The sequence below is a fragment of the Gossypium raimondii genome, chromosome 6 (assembly GCF_025698545.1).
Source record: "Gossypium raimondii isolate GPD5lz chromosome 6, ASM2569854v1, whole genome shotgun sequence".
NCBI classification, from domain to species: domain Eukaryota; kingdom Viridiplantae; phylum Streptophyta; class Magnoliopsida; order Malvales; family Malvaceae; genus Gossypium; species Gossypium raimondii.
The window spans coordinates 49,945,659-49,968,851 of NC_068570.1; the positions used below are offsets into that span (position 1 = coordinate 49,945,659).

The 23,193-nt window shown below is 35.3% G+C and overlaps 2 protein-coding genes across 2 annotated transcripts; both read left to right on the plus strand.

The window, feature by feature from the left end:
• The first annotated feature begins 1,197 nt into the window (after window positions 1-1,197).
• On the plus strand, window positions 1,198-2,936 carry LOC128041864 (putative cysteine-rich receptor-like protein kinase 9). Its single transcript, XM_052632438.1, has one exon. The coding sequence runs from the start codon at window positions 1,238-1,240 to the stop codon at window positions 1,748-1,750; it is 513 nt and encodes a 170-aa protein (XP_052488398.1). The 5' UTR covers window positions 1,198-1,237; the 3' UTR covers window positions 1,751-2,936.
• A 584-nt stretch (window positions 2,937-3,520) lies between these two features.
• Window positions 3,521-7,062, plus strand: LOC105774567 (cysteine-rich receptor-like protein kinase 10). Its single transcript, XM_052632437.1, has 7 exons — window positions 3,521-4,845; window positions 4,916-5,053; window positions 5,166-5,287; window positions 5,409-5,619; window positions 5,692-5,929; window positions 6,082-6,232; window positions 6,317-7,062. Exons 1-7 carry the CDS (start codon window positions 4,515-4,517, stop codon window positions 6,596-6,598), a joined length of 1,473 nt encoding a protein of 490 aa, XP_052488397.1. The 5' UTR covers window positions 3,521-4,514; the 3' UTR covers window positions 6,599-7,062.
• The last annotated feature ends 16,131 nt before the right edge of the window (window positions 7,063-23,193 follow it).

Consider the following 23,193-nt stretch of genomic DNA (forward strand, 5'->3'; position numbering starts at 1 on the left):
AAAAAATATAGGGACCAATTGTATAATTTAACCTAAATTTTTTGTTTAAAATGATGACTTAACGTGGCATTCACTAATTCTTATTACGATTAATGATAATTAACATTCAATAACTAAAATGTTATAACACAATAATGTAAGTGAGTAAAACATAATATTTTAAACATAAGTGACTAAAATGTAACTTGAGGAAAACAAAAATAACTATTTTTAGAGTTCACTCATAAATAAATAAGAAAAAATGATCGTTAATAATAGTATTGTTCACAACTTAAAAAATGGGAGATAAAAGTCGTAAAGCTCAAGTATGAACTATAATAATACATGTTTGAGTCGAGAGTCTTGAGACTTTGTAGGCTTTGGGTCTTTGTATGTCCTCAACCCATCCAAACATGAGATTTAAGAAGGAATTTTCCGCACTCCAGTCCTGTCCCTGTCCTTGTCTCGTTAACAAATTCATGGCCTTATTTTCCACAAGGTTAGACAATTGCGTGTCTCAATCAGTCTTGACTTTATAAACTCTGGGACGGTATTCTTAACCAATCCGAACCTGGCACATCTTTTCTAAATTAGACTTTTTTTGGCACTCCAATCTTTGGGTCTTCTCCGTCTCCTATAGGATGAAAGCTGCTCCTTATTTATTTTCCATAGAAAAATCAAAGTTAGCTTCTTGACTGGGTCTATGCATTACCGGATTTTCCACAAGGTAGACAATGAGCGATGCTTTAACTCTAAAACATTGGGACTTCATCTTAACCAATCCGAGCATGGCAGATATTTCCTAAATTGGACTTCTTTTGGCACTCCATTCTTGAGCCTCGTCACCATTCTTTATTATGAAGTTGCTCCTCATTTACCACAGAAAACTTACGTCTTTTTTTTACTGGGCTATTTCAGCAATTGTATCGGGCCATGAATATAGTCAAACTAAAAATATATATTTATATTGGTTTAGGTACAAATGCATTTGTGGGTGATAGAATTTGGGATGCTAATGAGGATAGATTTTTCTTCATCTAGACTTTAACTTTTTCATCTCCCATAATACTGAATTCAACCCCCTCCAAGAAAAACCTCTTCACCTAATAACCCTTTCATCAGTACCTAAATTGATCAAAATTAGTAGAAACATTTTTTTTATAAAATAAATAAATAAATAAACAAACAAAAGAGAAAGTTTAACTTGGGAGAGCTCTCTAAAGAAACATTGACAAAAAAAGTTCAAAGTTCACCAAATATGGCTTCCCTTTACTCCACCATAGTTTTCTTGTTTCTTTTCATGTTCCTTGGCCTTACCAGTCATGGCAAAGCAGCACCAACATACACCTCCCATTACTGTGATAATACCACTTCCTTCACGCCCAATAGCACCTTCCAAGCCAATATCAAAACCCTTCTATCCTCTCTTTCTTCCAATACCAATAGCAGTAAAAATGGGTTTTACAATATAACCGCAGGGCGAGACCCCAACTTGGTCTACGGTACCTTTCTTTGCCGGGGCGATGTATCTGCTAATCTCTGTCAAAAATGCGTGGAAACTGCCAGCAACGATATAGCTCGACGGTGTGTTACGGAAAAACTAGGTGTGATTTGGTACGATGAGTGTACTGTTCAGTACTCTGATCAAAACATTTTTTCCATCATCCGTGAAGTACCGGGAATGGATAATAGCAGTTCAGTAAGCATCCCGGGCGACAAAGATCGTTTTGATCAGTTATTATCGGACCTAATTGTACAAGCCCAATTTTAGCCCGAGGCCCAAAACCCGAACCAAACTAAACCTAACCTAAACAGACCCAAAAACAATCCATGGCCCAATACCAAACACCCAATTACAACCAGAAACCCAATAGCCTAGACCAAAACCCGAAGCCCAACAGGCCCAAAATAGACCAACAGACCCAAGCCCAAGTGTCAAGGGTCAAACTAGGGTTTCAGCTTTTCTGAAACCCTAGCGCCGCAGCCACCGACCCCAACTGCCACCAAGTCTGCCACCGCACGGCCTCCTCACTGGCCTCACCTGCTCCACCTGCAAAACAAAGAACAACACGCAACAACAAAGGACAACAGAGAGAAAACAACAAAGAAACAAACAAAGGAACAGCAGTAGACAAAAAATAAAAAAAACAAATGGAAAATGACAAAAAAAATAGCAAACAGCCCTATAAAGGCTGAAAACGAGACTATTGTATTTTCTCTCTTCGACATGAATACAAAGAAAAAAAAAGAAAGATCTGAACTTTTGAAGTTTTTTTCATTTTTGCATTTTAGATCTAGGGTATTTATTATTATTATTTCATCTACGAAAATATAAAAAAAGGAGGAGAAGGGGAATACCTGGAGTCTCCCGCAAGTCCCATCGCCAGAGCCCTTTGCGACCGCCAGAATCGTGCCGAGGGAGGGCGCGGGGGTCTCCTTTTCCTCCGGTCTTTGGGCCAAGAAAGGCACCGTCACCAAACGGCCTTTTAAATCGGGTTAAAATCGACCTTCGGGTCGCACGCCACCGCCCGTGGTGGATCTATGGCGACGCAGGCGACGGCCCTATTGGCCTGATTGGAGGGCTGCGAGAGAGAGAATCTGAAAGTTCTCTGAATTTTTTTTAAAAAAAAGAGGGGTTAAACTGATTTTTTTCTTATTTTTTGCATTTATATTGGGTGTAATACGGCGCCGTTTTGGGCCTTGGTATCAGTGGCCAAAACGGTGCCGTTTTGTCGTTTACTCGACCCAGTGGTACCAGGATCCGCGTGTTTTGTTGGGAGGGGCTAATTTCATGTTCAGCCCCTCCGCTTTTGCAAATAGTGTAATCAGATTCTTCTTTATTTTTGATTTGGGCCATAAGATTTACTGCTTGTTTCATTTTAGTCCATTGAAATGCAGCACAGGAGGTCAATGGGATATTTTCCCGATTAATCTCCGCTTTACTTTGCGCATTTGAATTTGGTCCCTTATTTATTTTTATTTTAATCTATCCTGCTAATTTAATTTAAGCTACAATTAAACCCTTTTTTTTTATCTTATTTTTGTATTTATTTATTTATTTAGTTATTTGTTTGCTTATTTATATCTTTATTTAAAACTTTGTTATACACGGACATATACATCATTTTATAATATGCATACGCACATATATTTTATGTTTTATATATTTATATATACATATGTGTTTTATGTTCTATAACTTTAAAAATATATATATATACATACATATTTTCTTTTATATATATATATACTTTATAATCTTAAAATATATGTATACCTATATACCTTTTATAATACAGAGATGCACACATATTTTATAATTTATATATATATATATATATATATATATATATATATATATTTCACAATTTTAAAATATACATATATATCTCTTTACATTTTTGAGTTTATTCATTTTTTATTGTTATTATTATTTATGTATTTATTTATATGTTCATTATTATTTTAAAAGACCGTTTTAATTCTATTCGTTTATGTACTTGTAATTATATAATTGATTTGTCTCTTATATTTATTTATTTCATTTTTTATGATTGTTCATATTATTCATACTTATATTATCGAATTCATTATTGCTTTGTACGCGTATTAACATTGTGTTTTATTCCTACTATTTTGTGTTTGATTAATTTTAGTCGATGCATAAATTATGATTTTTGAATAAGTAAAATCTCGTGTTTAGATTTGAGAAGGTCGTACCCTAACTTACCGGGTTTCGATTTTCACAATAAAACTAAATACATGAATCTTTTCAAACTCAAGTTTTAAACGATCTCGGGAATTGGGAAAAGATCGTGTCTTAATTCACTGGGCATGAATCCCTTTTTTAAAATCCGAGATAGCCAAATATTTTCTTAAATAAGTAAATTTTTCGGCATGTATTCTCGTATCGGGAATTCGATACGTTATGTCCTAACGCATTGGATATGACATGTCGTTTTCTCGAGATGAAGATTTTTCTAAAAAATAATAAATGCAATATTTTGCGTTTGGAAATTTGAGAAAAAGTGCCCTAATGTGTTGAGTTTCGATTTCTCGTTTAGCCAAATAGCTTGATATTCTTCTAAAATTTCAAAGTATGGGTTTTGAAAACCATAAGGTGATCTTGATTTCGAGAGTTTAAAATATCGTATCCTAATGTGCTGGATGTGATATTCTTTCATAACAAGAGAATCTTAAATTTCAACCCATATCGTTCAAAATTTTTTAGGATTGTATTTTTAAAATTCTTCAAAATTTTTAATTTTCGACATTAAGACATTAACTAATCAACTAGGTACCAATTTTGGGCGTTACGAGGGTGCTAATCCTTCCTCGTACGTAACTGACTCCCGAATCCGTTTTTCTGAATTTCGTGGACCAAAATCGTTGTTTTAATAAAATCAAATCGTTTATTAAAAACAATCACTTTTTAAGGTGATACGATCACACTTTCAAAAAAAAAAGATTGGTGACGACTCTCACATTCGATTTCATTTTTCAAAATCCAAGTCGACCCCTTTTTTATCAAAAAAATGATGTCAACACTAATGAAAAGCTTGGTGAACCGTGCTGCGTATGATGATCAGTCGGGCAAAAGGTTCGCAACTGGTGAAGCGAATTTTACCAGCTCTCAAACACTGTACATTTTAGCGCAGTGCACGCCGGACTTAACTGATGCACTTTGCTTTAGGTGCTTACAAAGTGCCATTGCCGAGCTTCCAATGTGTTGTGAGGGGAAACAAGGTGGACGAGTTTTGCTTCCCAGCTGCAGCATCAGATATGATATGTTTCCCTTCTTCAGTCGTAATGGCACAGCCACCATAGAGTTTCCTTCGCCATCCTCACCCAACTCTACTAAACAAGGTCAGTTCCTGTATAATTGCTTGGCTAAACTATGCTCTTCCCACATATATACTGATATATTTATGTTCAGGAAAAAGAAAGAACTCTTCTCCTATTATCATTGCCATTGTTGCTCCAGTAGTTACCTCTTTGGTGCTATTGGCGTTAGGCCTACTTTTTATGAGAAAGAGGGCGAGCAAGAAATACAATGCATTACCTGAAAAAAATGGTAACGATTATTTTCCAATAATCTCCAATTCTTAATATGATTTGACAATCTAGTCTTCAAGTAATGATATTTATGATTTTATTCTAATGGAAAGTTCCCTTTGATTATGTAGCCGTGGAGAACGTCATAGGTTTAGAATCCTTGCAATTTAATCTGAGCACAATTCAAGCCGCAGTGAACAATTTCTCTTCTGATAACAAAATAGGTGAAGGTGGATTTGGTGAGGTCTACAAGGTACATAACTTTTAAAGCTATAGCAATTTCAAAAACTCTGGAAATTTGCAAAATTTGAAGGGATGAAATGACAAAATACAATTACTTTTTTTTTTTTTTTTTGATGTGTATATGATGCCAGGGGAAACTATGTAATGGACAAGAAATAGCCGTGAAGAGGTTATCTAAGAGCTCTAACCAAGGAACAGAAGAATTCAAGAGTGAGTTGGCACTGTTAACTAAGCTTCAACACAGGAATCTTGTGAGACTGCTGGGATTTTGCTTGGATGGTGAAGAAAAGCTACTGGTTTATGAATATGTGCCAAACAAAAGCCTCGACTTTTTTCTATTTGGTATAGTCATTTAAACAAACAATAGTCTTCATACTTCCTAAACTATGTGATTGAGTTTGATGGATTTTGCAGACCCTGAAACACAAGGGAATTTGGAGTGGTCAGCACGTTACAGAATTATTGAAGGGATCTGTAGAGGACTTCTTTATCTTCATGAAGATTCTCGGCTTAGGAGCATCCACCGTGATCTCAAAGCTAGCAACATTTTGTTGGATGAGGATATGAATGCCAAAATTTCAGATTTTGGTATGGTAAGGATTTTCGGTGTTGATCAAACTCAAACAAACACTAGAAGAATCGTTGGGACATAGTAAGTCTGAAATTATCCTATGATTTGATGTTCCCCATATTTGAAAAGATCAACACTTGCTTGGATTTAACAACAGCTAATATTGCAGCATGAAACTCTGTTCATATGTTTTTTTATTTCAGTCGCTTAATTTGTGCTTTACTTGTTTGTAGTGGTTATATGGCTCCAGAGTATGCAATGCATGGACAGTTTTCAATGAAATCTGATGTTTTCAGCTTTGGGGTTTTAGTACTAGAAATTATAAGCGGCAAAAAGAATAGTTGGTTTTATGAATCAGAGGGCGGTGAAGGCCTCCTAAGTTATGTGAGTCCATTTAATTTGCTCATCAATCTTTCTGTGGTTTAATCAAATGCAAAGAATGTGACATTGTTTAGCAAATTGTTGCAGTGTTGGAAGCAAAGGAGGGATGGAAGTCCCTTGGAAATGATGGATCCCAAATTAAGAACACACTATTGTAGAAATGAAGTTGTTAAATGTATCCATGTAGGGTTATTATGTGTTCAAGAAGATCCAGCTAAAAGGCCTTCAATAACAAAGGTGGTTCTCATGCTCGACAGCAACTCGGTTTCGTTGCCGCAACCTCAGAAACCGGCATATTTAGCAGAAATGAGTGGAGTCCTCCAGGAGCAAAGGGGCTTGAAGAAGTGTCTGTCAATGAAGTGTCGATAACTGAAATAGAGCCTCAATAGAGGAACTCTGGATTGTACAAAATACGTACAAATTGGCAATGGGTTCTCATGCTCGACAGCAACTCGGTTTCGTTGCCGCAACCTCAGAAACCGGCATATTTCCTTAGTAGCAGAAATGAGTCGAGTCCTCCAGGAGCAAAGGGGCTTGAAGAAGTGTCTGTCAATGAAGTGTCGATAACTGAAATAGAGCCTCAATAGAGGAACTCTGGATTGTACAAAATACGTACAAATTGGCAATGTTTCTGGGTCTTAGTTCATTATAGTTCGGAACATCAACCACTCTCAATAATCAGTGCTGGGTTGATTAGCAAAATCTGTAAAATCATGGCTGGAGTTTGGTCTAAAAAGAGTCTTGCCACGTCACTAAATATTTTGACTTAATCAAATTAAATTATTCAGTTTTCTCAAATCAATTCAAATAAAGAGTTTAGTTTTTGAGTTTAAGTGAGTTGAATTTTACAATTAAAATAATTCAAATTACTCGAATAATAAATTTATATAAATACCTCTTAAGTCCTTAATAGTTTTTAAAATGTGCAAATTGATTTCTCTAAAAATTACAAAAGATTCAAAATAATCTTCAAAATTTTAAAATATTTATAAAATATTTTTCCAAAATTTTATATATATTCAAAAAAATAAAAATTAAAAAATACTAAAATCTTTAAAACATATAAATATGTTAAATATAATATTTTAAAAAAATCTAAAATGATAAATTTGAGATGTTAAATAAGTAAATTATCAACTAAGTTTATCATACTAATTATCTTGTTTTTTCCTCTTATTTTTCAAAAGAGTTTTCATATATACATGACATTTATGTTCTTTAATTTTTAAATTTAACTCAAATAAAATTACTCAACTCGATTCTACTCAAATCAATTCAGATAATAAAATAGAAATCTTTAATTCGACTAACTCGAACTTTTTTATTTCATTATATCAGATACTATTAAATTAATTATAAAATCTAAAAACGATAATTTCACAAAAAAAAAAAAAAGGAAGTGTAGCCACGCTTTCGGAAGAGAAATCTTGAAATTTTGACAAATAAGAAATCAATAGTTTTTTGGTTGATTAAACTTGTAAGATCTGTGTACCATAAGACAAGAGACTCTATAGATTTTGTTTTACCCAAAACTTGGTTCTTCTACTTGATGGTGATATGGGTGGTTTTAGCTTCCAAAGCACGAAAGTGTGGGTCAAGCCAGTTGTTTTTTCAATTGCCAGTGATGTGTCATTGTTTACAAGGGAGACTCAGTCAAGTTGAATATCATGAGTCACTGTTCTAATTTACTTTGAGCATTGAATAAACATGGTGGATCGATAAGTAAAATAATGGAGAACCACAAAATGCTTTAAAGAAATAAGCAACTAACTCAATATCCCCACTAGGGACGAAGCTAGATAATTCACTTAGGAATCCAGCCGATGAGAAATAGTAACCTTTTTAAAAATAAAAGTTAAGTAAAACAAAATATCAAAATAAATTTTAGAAAAGATTAAAAAAGTTCTGGTTCTCACATTTAGGGTCCGTTTGTTTACATGTAAAAGGTTTTACGGAAAATATTTTCTGCATTTTCCTGTGTTTGTTTCACAGAAAACAGCTTGGTCAACGGAAAATGAACTTACAGTCAACGGAAAATAAGTTTTTTCTTGTAAAATGACTTACCCTTTTGAAAAGCGTAAGTCATTTTAGGAAAAGAACTTATCAATAGATAAATTTACTTTTATATAAAAATTAACTTAAATCAAGTTTAATATTATTATATTGATAATAAAATTTATTTTTACTTTTAAAATATTTAAAATATTAATATAAAATACTATATTTTTAATATTATTAAACATACGTATTTAATTATTTATATTTAGTCATATAATAAATTATTAATATAATTAATATAATTTATTATTTTTAATAAATTATTTAATATTTAAATTTTATTTTAATAGTAAATTTTAAAAATAATAATTTTAAATAATATTATTCACATATTATTGAAAATATCAATATTAATATTTTAATACTAAATATTAATTACAATTATTAATATATTAATAATAAATGTTTTGTAGTATAAATGTTAAAATATGTCATAAGTCTATATACTCTTCACAAATTTGCAATTTACTTTCTGTACTTTTATTTTCAAGAATTTAGTCCTCTACTTTCCAGATTTGAAAATCAAGTCCAATTCTTGACATTGTTGAATTTTTTGTCAATTTTGTTAAAGTCACATTTTAAATAAAAAATACTCAGTTGGTAGTCATGTAACTAAAAATAATCGTTGTAATGAACCTAAATTTAACAAAATATTTTTAATATATGTAAAAACAATGTAAAATATAAAATTATAGATATAAAATAAACTCAATTAAACAATGAAAAATAAAAAATCTCAAATGTATGTTTGTTTAATTGAAAATGACTTTTATGAAATATTTTAAAGAACGCCAAACAAAAGAAAATATTTTACATGATTCATCCAAACACTAGAAAATATTAGCTTTTCCAGAAAAGTAAGTCATTTTCCAGAAATCATTTTCCAGAAGTCATTTTCAGTGAAACAAACGGAGCCTTATATTAAATTTTTGTGATTTTTCCTTCAAATAAATAACTAAAGAGTTTCTTATAAAACCATCTTTTATGTTTTTTAAAGTTGGGTCTTCACAATTTTTATAGTAAAAAAATGCTCTATAAATGTAGCTAAAACTGGAAGAATCAATATAAAATAAATCAATCTATCAACGAAATAATATGTAACTAACTTTCCACACTCAACTAAACTTCTATAAAAAAATAAAGTGTTGATATTTTCACAATTTAGGATGTTGACACACGTCAAGTTCATAATATCTCAAATCATATTAAATATGTTCTTTCTCTTACCGAGAAAAATCATCTAGATAAAACTTATTTATAAGAATGCAATATTTTTCAATATCAAATAACTTGAAGAACTTTTTAGAATCTAAAGTTGTAGCATGTTCGTTAAATTTGTTGTTCAATTCTTGCAATTTGTTATCTATTATAGTCAAATATATATCCACTCAATAGTGATACTCTAAAGTAACATCTTCTTTTTATGACTATGACCTACCGTGTATTCGTATCTAGAACATCCAATTCTCAAGTTTCACAAAAAAAATCATTTTATTCAACAAGTTATCACATCCATTATCTTTTAACTTTTGAATTAAATCTTTTGTTTTCAAGATTAGACTCATAGCATTTAATATATTTTTGGAATAACGTTGTAAATGCTAGTTGGGTGGGTCAAGTTAGTTTGGATCGGATCAATTCAGGTTTTAAAATTTTTGAGTTACTTCAGGTGGGGTGATTTTGGGTTTGGATCATTTCGAATTCAGGTCATTCTGGGTTTGAGGGTTAGGTTTTTTGAGTTATAGTCATTTCATGTTTAGTCATTCGAGGTTAATTTAATAAACGATTATAATGAATTTCATCGTTTTAGATTCAAGTTATTTGTATTTCTTATAGGTTTGTATATTAAGGTCGATAAGGTTCAATTCCTTAATTTTAAAATAAAATAAAATCAAAGTTAAATAAATTACATAATTGATTTAAATCTTTTATAAAATTAGTAATTATGAGAAATACATTTTCAAATAAAATTGTCGAAACCATTTTTTTGAAAACAAAAATTTAGTTGTCGACTTTAAAAAACAAAAATTGGGAGTCGCCACCAATTTTTTATTGAGGTGTGATTGGATCACTTAAAAAATAACTTTGGTCTACGAGTTTTAGAAAAAATGATCCGGGAGTCGGTTACGTACGAGGAATGATTAGCACCCTCGTAACGCCCAAAATTGGTACCTAGTTAATTAATTAGTGTCTTAATGTCGAAAATTTAAAAATATGATCCTTAATAAAACTAAAAAACGTTACTTATTAAGACTTTTATCATTTCGGAGAAAGAAAATGTCACACCCAATGCGTTAGGGCACAATTTCTCAAAATCCTAAACTTGAAATATTTCCTTTATTATTTTTAAAAAAATCTTCATTTCGAGAAATCACTGCGTCACATCCAATACGTTAGGACACAACGTGTTGAATTCCCAGTAATGAGTTCTTATTTTTTTTGACTAAAGAGAAATGCTCGATTGTTAGATTTAACGAAGAAAATTGGAACCCAATATGTTAGGGCTCAATTTTCTTGAAAATCCTAAATACGAACATTATCTCAATTTTGAAGATTTTAAAATCGATTAAAAAAAATGATGTGATGCTACCTTAAGTATAAAATGCAATAAGAAACACAACTATGGCATAGAAATAGATGAAATTAATGTGCATAAAAAAATCACATGTAAAGTATCAAACAACCAAATACACATGAAAACATGAATCAATAAGCAAATGAAGGAAATAAATAAAATATAAAAAATGGGGTACAAAATATATACATGAAAATAGAAAGAATAAAAGACCTACACATGGGATTACATATAAAATTTTGGACTATAGAATTTATAACAAGATATATAATGCATTTATGAAAATAAAGAAAAATATATAAATATACATATATATATATACATATTATAACATGTGTGTTCAAAATATAAATAGGTGGTTAACATTTTGAAAATAAAAAATAGACATATATATATATATATATATAAATGAAAAACATTCATTTTAAAAATAAATATATACACATATACATTTATACAAATATATATAAAAATAAATTAAATAATAATTACATTATATTAAAAAATATACATATATATATATATGGAAATAAATATGTACATAAATATACATATATATAAAAAAGAAAAACATAATTACATATGAAAATAATAATTACATTATTAATTAATGAAAAAAATAAAAAAAATAAAAAAAACTAAGTTGAATTGTAAAAATAAAAAAATTGGGGCAGATTCGTAAATAATTAAAGATCGGAGGACCTTATTGAACACGCTAATAATTCAGATGGGCTAGAAGGGCAATTTTCCCTTCTCCTCTAAACGACGTCGTTCCATCAGGACGAAATTGAAATAAAAAATAAATAAGGGGTAAATTTAAAAAAATATCAAAAACTCAATTGCAAAAATATTAAAGGGCGGAGGGGCCAAAGGAGCAATTTGCCTCTCCGTATAAAACACGCGGATCCTTAGGCTGGGTCGGATTCGGGTTAACCCGGGCCTTAAACGGCGTCGTTTTGGAAGGGCCATTTAAGCCAAAATTTAGTTTAAAAAAATCATTTTCATTTGGTTTTAAAATAAAACAGAAGAAAAACTTCAAAAAAGTTCTCTCTCCCCCCAGCCCGTTGGTCTCCAGTTCGACCATCGGCCGGTCATCGGCCACCGTGTCGACCGCCGTTCTCCGGCGCCGGCACCGCCATCTGCGGTGGCCGAAAAAGGGGGAATCTCAGATCCGATTCCTCCGAGGCCCCTAAGCCTAGATCTGGCCTCGAAACCCACAAAACACAACTGCAAGAGCCTCAAATCTCCGAGAAACCTTTCGGTTTCCGACCATTCATGGCGGTTCTGGGCACCACTCAGGTCGTTTTTTCCTTTTTCTATTTTATTCGTATGTATACAAAAAAATAGTAAATAGCAGTAGATTATAGAAATCAACCTTTTTTTTTATTGATGTTTGCACTATTAATATTCTGATGTTTTGCTGTGAGAATAAAAACCCTTCTCTTTATTGATTTTCCAAATAGGATCCTTATTACAATGTGTTAAGATTGCTTTCATAGCAATCTTAAAAATACAAAGAAATCTGCTAATATCTGTTTGATTTGATTTCGAAATCCTTGATTTTCTTTCCTTTCTTGTGTTTGCAGGTGAAGATCGCTCGGAGATTCGGACTAGGTGGCTGCGGCGCGAGTTCTCCTCAGAAAACCTAGGGTTTCTGCCATTGTTTTGGGCCACTAGATTTGAGCCTCTACTTTATTTCAATTTGGGCCATGTATTCTGGGCCCATTATTTTTTTTAGATTTAGCTTTGTAAACACAAACTGGACATTTTATTTTATTTATATTTATAAAAAGGGCCGGGTAAATTTTGGGTATTACAGCTGCCCCTCTTTGCTCGTTGTCGTGAAACGGGGACGGAGCAAAGACTTTAAAAATGCCCAATTTTTCTCGGTCGTGCTGGACCTTAGTACTCTTCTCCTTCAAGTAGCTTCATTCCTTCCTACTGCATCTTTAGAGGTATAGGAACTAAAGCTTCAATCTACTCCACTGTAATGTCAGAGAGATAGGATCTGTATGTTGTAGTTTCTCAAGAGAACAAAATTTGATATCTTTAATCTGCTCCACTGCAACTTCAGGGAGATAAGATTCATCATCTTCAATCTGCCCCCTGCAACTTCAGGGGAATAAGATCTGATATGATCTGTTCTCTACAACTTCAAAAAGATAAGATCTGTGCCGTTAATCCACTCCACTGCAACTTCAGGGAGATAGGATTATTGGCTTTAATCTGCTCCACTACAACTTCAGGAAGATAAGATTCGCCATCTTCAGTCTTTTAAATTCCAAGATTCGCTGTCGTAGCTTCAATCTGTTCCACTACACCGTCTGGGGAGTAAGATTCACCGTCGTGGTTTCAATCTGCTCCACTGTAATGCTAAAAAGATAGGATTCGCTGCCCACAGCTTTAATCCGCTCCACTTCAGCTAATCCAAGCCTTAAATCTAGGGAGATAAGATTCTCCGTCGTGGCTTCAATCTACTCCGCTACAATGCCAGGGAAGTAAGACTCGCCGTCGCGGCTTCAGTCTTTTAAATTGCAATGTTGAGGAAATGTGATTCGCCGTCGTAGCTTCAATCTGTTTCACTACACCGCCAGGGGAGTAAGATTCACCGTCGTGGTTTCAATCTGCTCTACTGTAATGCTAAAGAGATAGGATTCGCTGCCCACAGCTTTAATCCGCTCCACTTCAGCTACTTCAAGCCTTAACACTAGGGAGATAAGATTCACCATCGTGGCTTCAATCTGCTCTGCTACAATGCTAGGGAAATAAGATTCACCGTTGTGGCTTCAATATTTTCCATTGCAACGTCAAGGCGATAAGACTAAATATCTTCGATCTACTTCACTGCCAGTACAGGAAGGCAAGATCTGCTATTTTCAACCTGCTCCACTACAACCTAGGGAGGCAAGACTGGTGTCTTCGATCTGCTTCATTGTCGATGCAGGAAGGCAAAATCTACTATCTTTAGCCTGCTCCACTGCAAACCAAGGAGGCAAGGCTTTGTGATCTCACCGATCTGTTCTCTGAGGAACATGACCTGTATAATGAACCTAAATATGCCTAAGATTAGGATGACATGATCGAAATGCATCAAATGCTCCTAACTAGACATGTGTGAATGGTGTTTGCATGAATGTAGAATGCTATTTTTGAGAATGATCCATTTTTCGCTTAAGTTATCATTGCTCGAAGCTAATTAAGGCTTTATCACTAATGTGCTATAGCCTTTTGTTTAGTTGGTGTCTCCAAAGAAACACTTGACCAGATTTCCCCCCACTGTAAACCTCCAAGTTTGATCCACTGGGATGCAAAATTTGTACCATCTTTCTCCCGTTGTAACCTAAGAGTAAAAAGATTTGGCCTTTTCTCAATCCTCTACTATCACAATTTAAGGATACCGAATGCGAAACTCTTTGGTCTCTTACACCATTCCCAGGGTGTCATACCAAATGCTTTTGCATAAACGAAGAATTTTCTTTTAAAGGGAACTTCTTCTTGGTGATTAAAACTTTTCCACCCACAAGATATCTTGACAAAATCTTAAAAATTTCAACTTTCAAACTTGGCATGTTCTAAACAATAGTCCTACTTCAGGTCACTGTATGATTTAGAATCTTCCAGAGTAATATGCAAAACTTTCTTTGTGAAAGTATATTAGTCCACTAACCATTATTCTAATGCAACATGCTCGCACCGAGATTATGAAAGAAAAAGAATTTATTGAGATCAAGTGTCTTGAAAAGAAAAAGATATTCAAGAACAGTGAAGAATAAAGTATTACCAGAACAAACAAATTATGTATAAGTAATATGAAGACTAGATGCCTTGGATATCGCAACTTAAGCTTCTCCGTGCAAACTAAGAATCATTTTGAATTTAACATGTGTTTAGGAGATCTACAGTACTTCATTGATGCCCCAAGATGTCGCCTACCCTTTCCTGTTGATTCGGGTATATCAAGCTCATTACATGCCCCAGTCTGGTCAATATTTGAGCGGCCCTTTTCGAGTTTTCAACTCAAATCCCCTTTGGTCTCAAGACGCCCTTTGCGGATTTTCACCTTGGCCTCTCCCTTTTTTTTTTTAAAAAAAGCTCCCTTTGCGAGTTTTCACTTTAATCCCACCCCACTCTTCAGGTGAAATATTTCTTGACTGAATCCGAGTTTACAAGATTCGGTAAATTTTTACCATCTATCTCACCCAAAATCAAAGCTCCTCCGGAAAAATCCTTTTTTACAACATAAGGTCCATCCCAATTTGGCATCCATTTCCCTCTAAAATCCTTCTGCCAAGGGAGAATCTTTCTTAGCCCCAAGTCTCCCTCATAAAATTCTCTGGGACGAACCTTCTTATTATAAGCTCGCATCATTCGCTTCTGGTACATTTGACCGTGACGAATAGCTTTTAGTCTTTTCTCTTCTATTAGGTTCAACTGATCATACCGAGATTGGATCCATTTGGCCTCATCTAGTTTTAGTTCAGCCAATACTCGGAGAGAAGGAATTTCAACCTCAATGGGTAAAACTGCCTCCATCCCATAAACCAAAGAAAAAGGCGTTGCCCCAGTAGAAGTTTTGATAGATGTTCGATAAGCAAGAAAAGCGAACAACAACTTTTCATGCCAGTCCTTGTAAGTTTCAGCCATTTTCCCCACAATCTTCTTGATGCTTTTGTTGGCCGCCTCCACTGCACCGTTCATTTTTGGGTGATATGGTGATGAATTATGGTGTCTAATATTGAACTGATTGCAGACTTCCGCTATTGTGCTGTTGTTCAAATACAACGCATTGTCAGATATGATCTTTTCAGGCATTCTATATCGACATATAATCTATTTCTTAAAAAACTTACTGACTGCTGACTTCGTGACATTCGCATATGAGGCTGCTTCTACCCACTTAGTGAAATAATAAATAACCACAAAAATGAAACGATGCCCATTAGCAGCCTTCGGTGATATTGGTCCAATGACATCCGTACCCCATATGGAGAAAGGCCATGGAGAGGTCATAACGTGAAGAGGTGCGTGCATTTTATCCCCATAAATTTGGCATTTATGACACTTCTTGGCATAATTGATGCAATCTCTTTCCATGGTAGACCAGTAATATCCGAATCTCATGATCTGTCTAGCCATGGTGAATCCGTTGGCCTGTGTACCACAAACACCCTCATGGACTTCTTCTAAGATTTCCTTAGCCTCTATAGCATCCACGCGTCTCAACAGTACTCGATCTTTTCCCTTTTTGTATAGAATCTCTCCATCTAAGACATAGTCAATAGCTAGTCTCCTCAATGTCCTCTTATCATTCTCCGTTTCCTGATTAGGATATTTGCGACCCTTCACGTATTGCAATATGTCTTGGTACCAAGGGAAATTATCATTCTCCACCTCTTCAATGCTGTAGCAATGGGCTAGGATCTCATAAATACTGATTTGAATGGGCTTCATGTCTTCTAATTTATTCACTTTAATCATGGAGGCTAGTGTAGCCAGAGCATCAGCCATCTGATTTTCTTCACGTGGGAGATACCAGAAAGTGATATTGTCAAACTCTTCAATCAAATCCAGAACCAATCTCCGATAATGGATTAACTTTGGGTCTCTCGTTTCCCATTCTCCTTTTAGCTGGTATATTACCAATGCCGAGTCCCCATATACTTCTAGTGTCTTGATTTTTCACTCTATGGCTGCCCGGATACCCATGATGCAAGCTTCATATTCAGCCATGTTATTGCAATCAAAGTCTAACTTACTGGTGAAAGGATGATGATCTCCGTTTGGAGATACCAGGATTGCCTCAATCTCATTGCCCAACGCATTTGAAGCTCCGTTAAATTTCATCCTTCAAGAATGATTTTCTTGAGAATCCTCCTCAGAATTTGCTATATACATCAAGTCTTCATTCGGGAAGTCAAAGTCTAGAGGCTCATAGTCTTCTAAAGCTCTTCTAGCCAAGAAATCTGCTATTGCACTCCCTTTGATGGCCTTCTAGCTTACATATACTATATCAAATTCAGAGAGTAAGATTTTCCATCTAACCATTCTCCCATTCAGCGCTGTGGACTCCATCATATACTTTAAAGGGTCTAATTTTGAAATTAACCAAGTCGTATGATAGAGTAAGTATTGCCTCAACCTCTTTGTCGCCCAAATCAAGGCACAACATAATTTTTCGATAGACGAATATGTCATCTCGCAATCAGTGAATTTCTTACTAAGATAGTATATCGCCTTTTCCTTTTTTCCAGTCGCATCATGTTGACCCAACGTATATCCCATGGAATTGTCGAACACCGTTAAATACAAAATTAAGGGTCTATCTGGGCTAGGTGGTGACAGAACTGGAGTATTGGATAGGTACTGCTTTATCTTTTCAAAAGTTTCCTGGCATTCTTTATATCAAACCCCTGGATTATGTTTCTTCAGAAGACGAAATATAGGGTCACATTTCTCGGTCAACTGTGAAATGAACCGAGCAATATAATTTAGTCTTCCTAAGAAACCTCAAACTTCTTTCTGAGTACGTGGTGGCGGTAAATATCGTATTGCCTTGACTTTATCTGGGTCAATCTCAATTCCTTTTTCACTAACTACGAAGCCCAACAGCTTTCCTGACCTAGCTCCAAAAGTGCATTTCGTCGGATTGAGTTTGAGCTAAAATTTTCTTAGTCTAAAGAACGATTTCCTTAGGACCTGTACATGTTCCTCCTCCGTTCTGGATTTGGCTATCATATCATCGACATAAACCTCAATCTCCTTGTGCCTCATGTCATGGAACAAGGATACCATCGCTTTCTGATATGTTGCACCCGCATTCTTTAATCCGAATGGCATTACTTTATAGAAAAATGTTCCCCACAAAGTAATGAATGTAGTCTTTCTCATATCTTCAAGATGCATCTTTATCTAATTATATCCTGAGAAACCATCCATGAAAGAAAATAGTGAATATCCCGCTGTATTATCGACCAAAGTATCAATATGTGGCAATGGGAAATTATCCTTCGGGCTTGCTTTGTTCAAATCTCTGTAATCCATGCACATTCGTACTTTTCCATCTTTTTTAGGGACTGGAACGATGTTGGCTACCCATTTAGAATATTTGACCTCCTGCAAAAACCTAGCATCAAACTGCTTTTTGACCTCCTCTTTTATCTTAAGCACAATATCAGGTCTCATTCTTCTGAGCTTCTGCTGAACTGGCTTACAATCTTCCCTTATAGGTAGACGATGCACTACAATATCTATGCTCAATCCAAGCATATATTGGTATGACCATGCGAAGACATATTTGAATTCCTGGTGTAATTCGACAAGGTCTCGTCTTGTCTTTGCGGAAATCTCTGTTCCAATTTTCACCTCTTTCCCTTCTTCTAAGCTCACAATTTCAATTGTTTCTTTGTGAGGCAGGATCTATTTCTCTTCCTATTCTACCATCCTCAACAAGTCCAAGGATAAACCACAATCTACGTCACCTTCAAAGTCATGCGATCCCTCTAAACACATGTTTCGTTCAAAAGGAAACTCTGAGTTTGTAGCGGCGTCATTCACGTCATTGATATACAAGGACCTAATATGGTTACAAAAGAATGTATGAATTTATGTACCATTATTTGTGCAATATGATTGTGAAAGAATAATTAATCTATTTACTTATATGGAAGGAATAAAAGAATATTTGCTTGAAACAATTGCAACGATGTATTTTATTAAAATAATGATATCTGAACATAAACCTTTTTCACAAAGGAGTTCTTATTATTTCTAGGCTAAAATAACAAGTTTGTTCTGAACATTACTCTGAGAGAGTTCTAAAGACTTCAGGTATTTCTTCCGCAGTCCAATTATCTAGAACACTCCCAAGTTCAAAAGGGCAGATATCTAACATGCTCCCTTCATCATTGGCCTTCTCATATATGACATTGATGTGCACATTTTCCAACGTCTCTTCAATGCTTTCTTCAATCATTACCCTTCTCTCAGAATGAATGGTCCCTCTGGATACGAAAGTTTTGGATATGTGAGGACTGATCATTGGCTCCCATTTGATTTCCTCTCCATTCAGGCGCGCCCTTCTTCTTTCTTGCCTCATTTCCAGCTCCTTCCTTCTCTGCCCTCTATCTGGCTTGTACCTTAAACCAAAGCTGTCTTGTTTCTCTTTTAGTGTTGGGACCCCAATTCCCCCTTGCAGGTATTTCCCTAATCCTCTTCTGGGTAAAGCTCCTTTTCCTACCAACAATTTGCAAACCCATCTCTGTAAATCTGGATATTTTAGGTACTAGAATTTTGCTCCCTTCAGGAAAAAATGTTGCATTTACAAACTCCAAAGATCGAAAAGAGCATTCTACTGATTCGTCATTGGTCTCTACATACGGCACCTCGTTGGATGCAGCCGCTATAATATCCTCTTCAGCATTTATTGTCACCAGCCGACCTTCTGTCACCAACTTCAACTTCTGATGTAATGAAGAAGGTACAACCCCCGCCGAATGTATCCATGGTCTCCCTAATAAGTAATTGTAGGAGGGTTTAATGTCCATCACAAGGAAATCCACCTCGTAAACTGTTGGACCAATTAATAGGGGTATCTCAATTCTTCCCATGACCTTCCTTTCTGTACCGTCAAATGCCCTCACTATATTTAGGCATGTCTTCATGTGCGAGCTATCTATGGGAAGCCTATTAAGCGTAGATAATGGCAACACGTTCAACGCTGATCCATTGTTAATCAAGACTCCTGGCAGAGTATACCCCTTGCATCATGTAGTAATATGCAAAGCCTTAGTGGACACCATACCCCCAGATGGTATCTCATCATCGTTGAAGAATATGAAGTTATCAGCACTGATATTATTGACCAGTCGATCCAATTTGTTGACAGAAATATCTTTGGCCACATAGGTTTCGTTCAATACTTTCATCAACGCACTACGGTGTACTTCTGAATTCAAAAGCAAGGCCAGTACAGATATGCGAGCCGGTTGTTTATGCAACTTTTCGACAATATTATACTCACTATGCTTCAAAATTTGAGGAATTCCACAGCTTCTTCCTCTTTTACTGGCTCGTTAATGGATGACACAGGCTCAGCTATTTTCCCCTTTTGCTCTACTGTTACGGCCCTTTCTTTCACCAGCTCTGGATAGGCATCTATACCCCGATCATCTGTAATCTCTTTTCCAGGGACAGTTGTATTGCACTCGTAATTCCATGGTACTTTCTTACTATCTTGGTAAGAAAAGGCTGCAGGTTTCTTTATTATGATCCTTGGCATTACTGTCGTTCTCACTTCATCGTTCTTTGGTTGCGAGATAATGACCACAGGCTGAGTTACTCTTGGAATCTTTGTGGATTCGGATGTGCAGATACTCCTCTCTTCCTTAACCTCTTCGTAAAACTCTATTTCCTTGTCATTCATCAAGTCTTGAACCAAGGCTCTGAATTCTGTACACTCTTGAATCTCATGTCCCTCCTCGTGATGGAATTCACAGTAGTTTTCCACCCTTTCAAAGCTTCTTTCTGAATCCAAAACAAACAATCCACTTTCTACCATATTCCTCTAGACCCATCTCAAAGGAATTTTCACTTCTGCTATGCCTTCCTTGATTCTTCTACCCTCGTTCCCACCTATCATGTTTACTCCATTATCATTATGATTAGGTAACAGATTCTCTGTATTGGGCGAATCATCCAATTTAATGACGCCCATGCCTATGAGTTTTTCAACCAGCTTTTTGAACACCGCACAATGCTCTATGGAATGTCCCGTAATTCCCGCATGATAATCACATTGTACATTTGTATCATACCATTTGGGGTAGGGAGGCTGTAGAGGTTCTAAGGAAAAAGGAGAAACTACGTGTGCATTGAATAACTTTTGATACAACTCCCTATACGACATTGGAATGGGCGTAAATTGGGGCTTTTCCTTGTTTTGCCTTGTGTCAGCTCTTTGTTTGTCAATAGCCACCTTTCTCGACTGATTCACAGTAATCGTCTTTGAATAACTGGTGTTATTGACCTCGTTTTCCTTTTTCTTCGAGGCTAACCTTCTACTAGTTTCTCCAGCATCTATTTTCCCGCTTCTGATAGCATTTTCTATCATTTCACCATTCATAATTATGTCAGAAAAGCTTTTAGTAGCACTTCATAACATATGCGTAATAAATGGAGCCTTCAATATGTTAACGAAAAGCATTGTCATCTCTCTTTCTAGAAGAGATGGCTGAACTTGGACGGCAACCTCCCTCCACTTCTGTGCATATTGCCTAAAACTCTCACCGGGTTTCTTCTCCATGTTTTGTAGAGTAATTCTATCAAGTACCATGTCGGTTACATAACTGTATTGTCTTATGAATGCCTGTGCCAAATCTCTCCATGAATTAATCTTGGTACGGCTCAATTGATTGTACCACTTGGATGCTGCCCCTGTGAGGCTATCTTGGAAGAAATGTATCAGGAGTTGGTCATTATTGACATAACCAGTCATTCGTTTGCAAAACATGGTAATATGAACTTCGGGGCTACTAGTTCCGTTGTACTTCTCAAACTCTGGCATTTTGAACTTGTAAGGGAGTACTAAATTCGGAACCCGACTCAATTCTTTAGCATCCATCCCATAGTAGCTCTCCGCACATTCCATCGCTCTAAATTTCTCTTCCAGCCATTTGTACTTTTCCTCTAGCTGTTTTGGCAATTCATCATTCATTTTCTCCTTCCCAGCTGTCTCATCGAAGTTAGGGATAGTAGGATTAAAAAGGTTGGCTCCGGGGTTAGAGCCTGATCTAGCTTGAAGATTCATTAGCATTGCAGCGCCATCTTGAAATTGCTGAGGCTTAATGGTAACAGAGGACCTGCGCGGGTATATCTCAACTTGCTGGGGGTAAAGTCTGGAGGATAGACAGGTCAATGTCTCCTTCTTTAACATTAAGCACAGAGCTTTTTCCTTTATCAACTCCTCCAGTCAACAACTGAGTCAACTTAGCCATAATATTCTCTTGAGATTCCATCACTTTATCCATCATTTTTTGTTGAATCTTCTCAAGCTGCTCATTCATTTGTTGTTGAAACTGATCTTGCATTTCCTTTTGGAACTGTTCTAGCCTTTGGTCCATGTCTTTGGTTTTCGATCGAGTACCGTATCGGTGTTTGGTAGGTTGGTTGGTTTCAGATTATCTGAGGAATGGCTTAAATTAATTAGAATCTTTTAGTATTTTTTAATGCATGTGAAGCAAATTCAATGCATGAAATGAATGCAAAAAGACGTCAATTTTGATTCAATTCCATTTAAGAAAACTTTACTAGAAATTAAATTTCTTTACATAAAGTGAATTACAAATAAGACTTTGCCCTAGTACCTAGAACTCTAATCTTTCTAAGTAACAAAGCTAATTCTTGCCCCTGATCCGATTCTAATTCATACTTCACACTCAGCATGTTAGACTGTACTGCTAAAGCCTGTATGTGATCAGCTACTTCTCGAATCTGGACCATAGCTTCCTCCATAAGATGATCGCTGCTCCTAACTCGACTCTGAAAGTAGTGGAGCTGTTCATTATTACTACTCTCATTTTCTTTCAAGTATTTGATCTGGATCTCACAATTTTGTAGTGCCATTTCTAGCTCTTCGATTCTTTTATTCATTTCCTCAATCTTGCTCAAGCTTGCTTTCAACTCTATTGCGGAATTTCGATTCCGATACTGATGAAGAGATCTTTCCAACTTGGCCACCCTATCATTTAATTCACTTTTTTCTCTTTTCTAAGGCCTCGTTTCGCATCTACATCTCTTGGAATTTTCATTCCCATCTATCGGCTTTGTCCTTTTCTTCTCAAAGTTCTTTACGCCACTGTTCTGAAGTTTTTCCCAACCAGACAGTTCTTATTGACAGACGCAACTTTTTATAATCCGTCTTTAGACTATCCAACTCCTCCTCAGCCTTGTTTTTCTCTTTCCTTAATTTTTCAGTTTTGAGTTTCTAAACGTTTATGTCTAATCTCAAGTTCGTCTGTTCTTCCTCCATCTGTTCTATCTTCTTTTCTAAATCCACATTTCTTATTTCAAAATCCTGTTTTATAATTTCCAACTCAGAAGGGAAGACTCGCAAAGATTCCTCTATTGACTGGCTGTTTTCCTTTTTTAATTTAAGTGTATTATTGTTGATCCTCCTAACCCACCATTCATGATACTCAGGATTTGTCATCAGACCCACAGCTAACCTCTTCATTCGGCGAGTCTATTTCCACTCACTAGACATCTCTTGAATCTTCTTTCTATAACCATCATCCCTGTACGAAAATTCGCAATCAGCTATCCCTTGGGTCGCAGG

Excerpts from the sequence above, each read along its gene's own strand:
- LOC105774567 (XM_052632437.1), top strand. The coding sequence starts at position 4,515 with ATGATGTCAACACTAATGAAAAGCTTGGTGAACCGTGCTGCGTATGAT. Across the intron at positions 5,620-5,691 it reads CCTCGACTTTTTTCTATTTG|ACCCTGAAACACAAGGGAAT; the intron begins GTATAGTCATTT and ends TGGATTTTGCAG. Across the intron at positions 5,930-6,081 it reads AGAAGAATCGTTGGGACATA|TGGTTATATGGCTCCAGAGT; the intron begins GTAAGTCTGAAA and ends ACTTGTTTGTAG.
- LOC128041864 (XM_052632438.1), top strand. The coding sequence starts at position 1,238 with ATGGCTTCCCTTTACTCCACCATAGTTTTCTTGTTTCTTTTCATGTTC.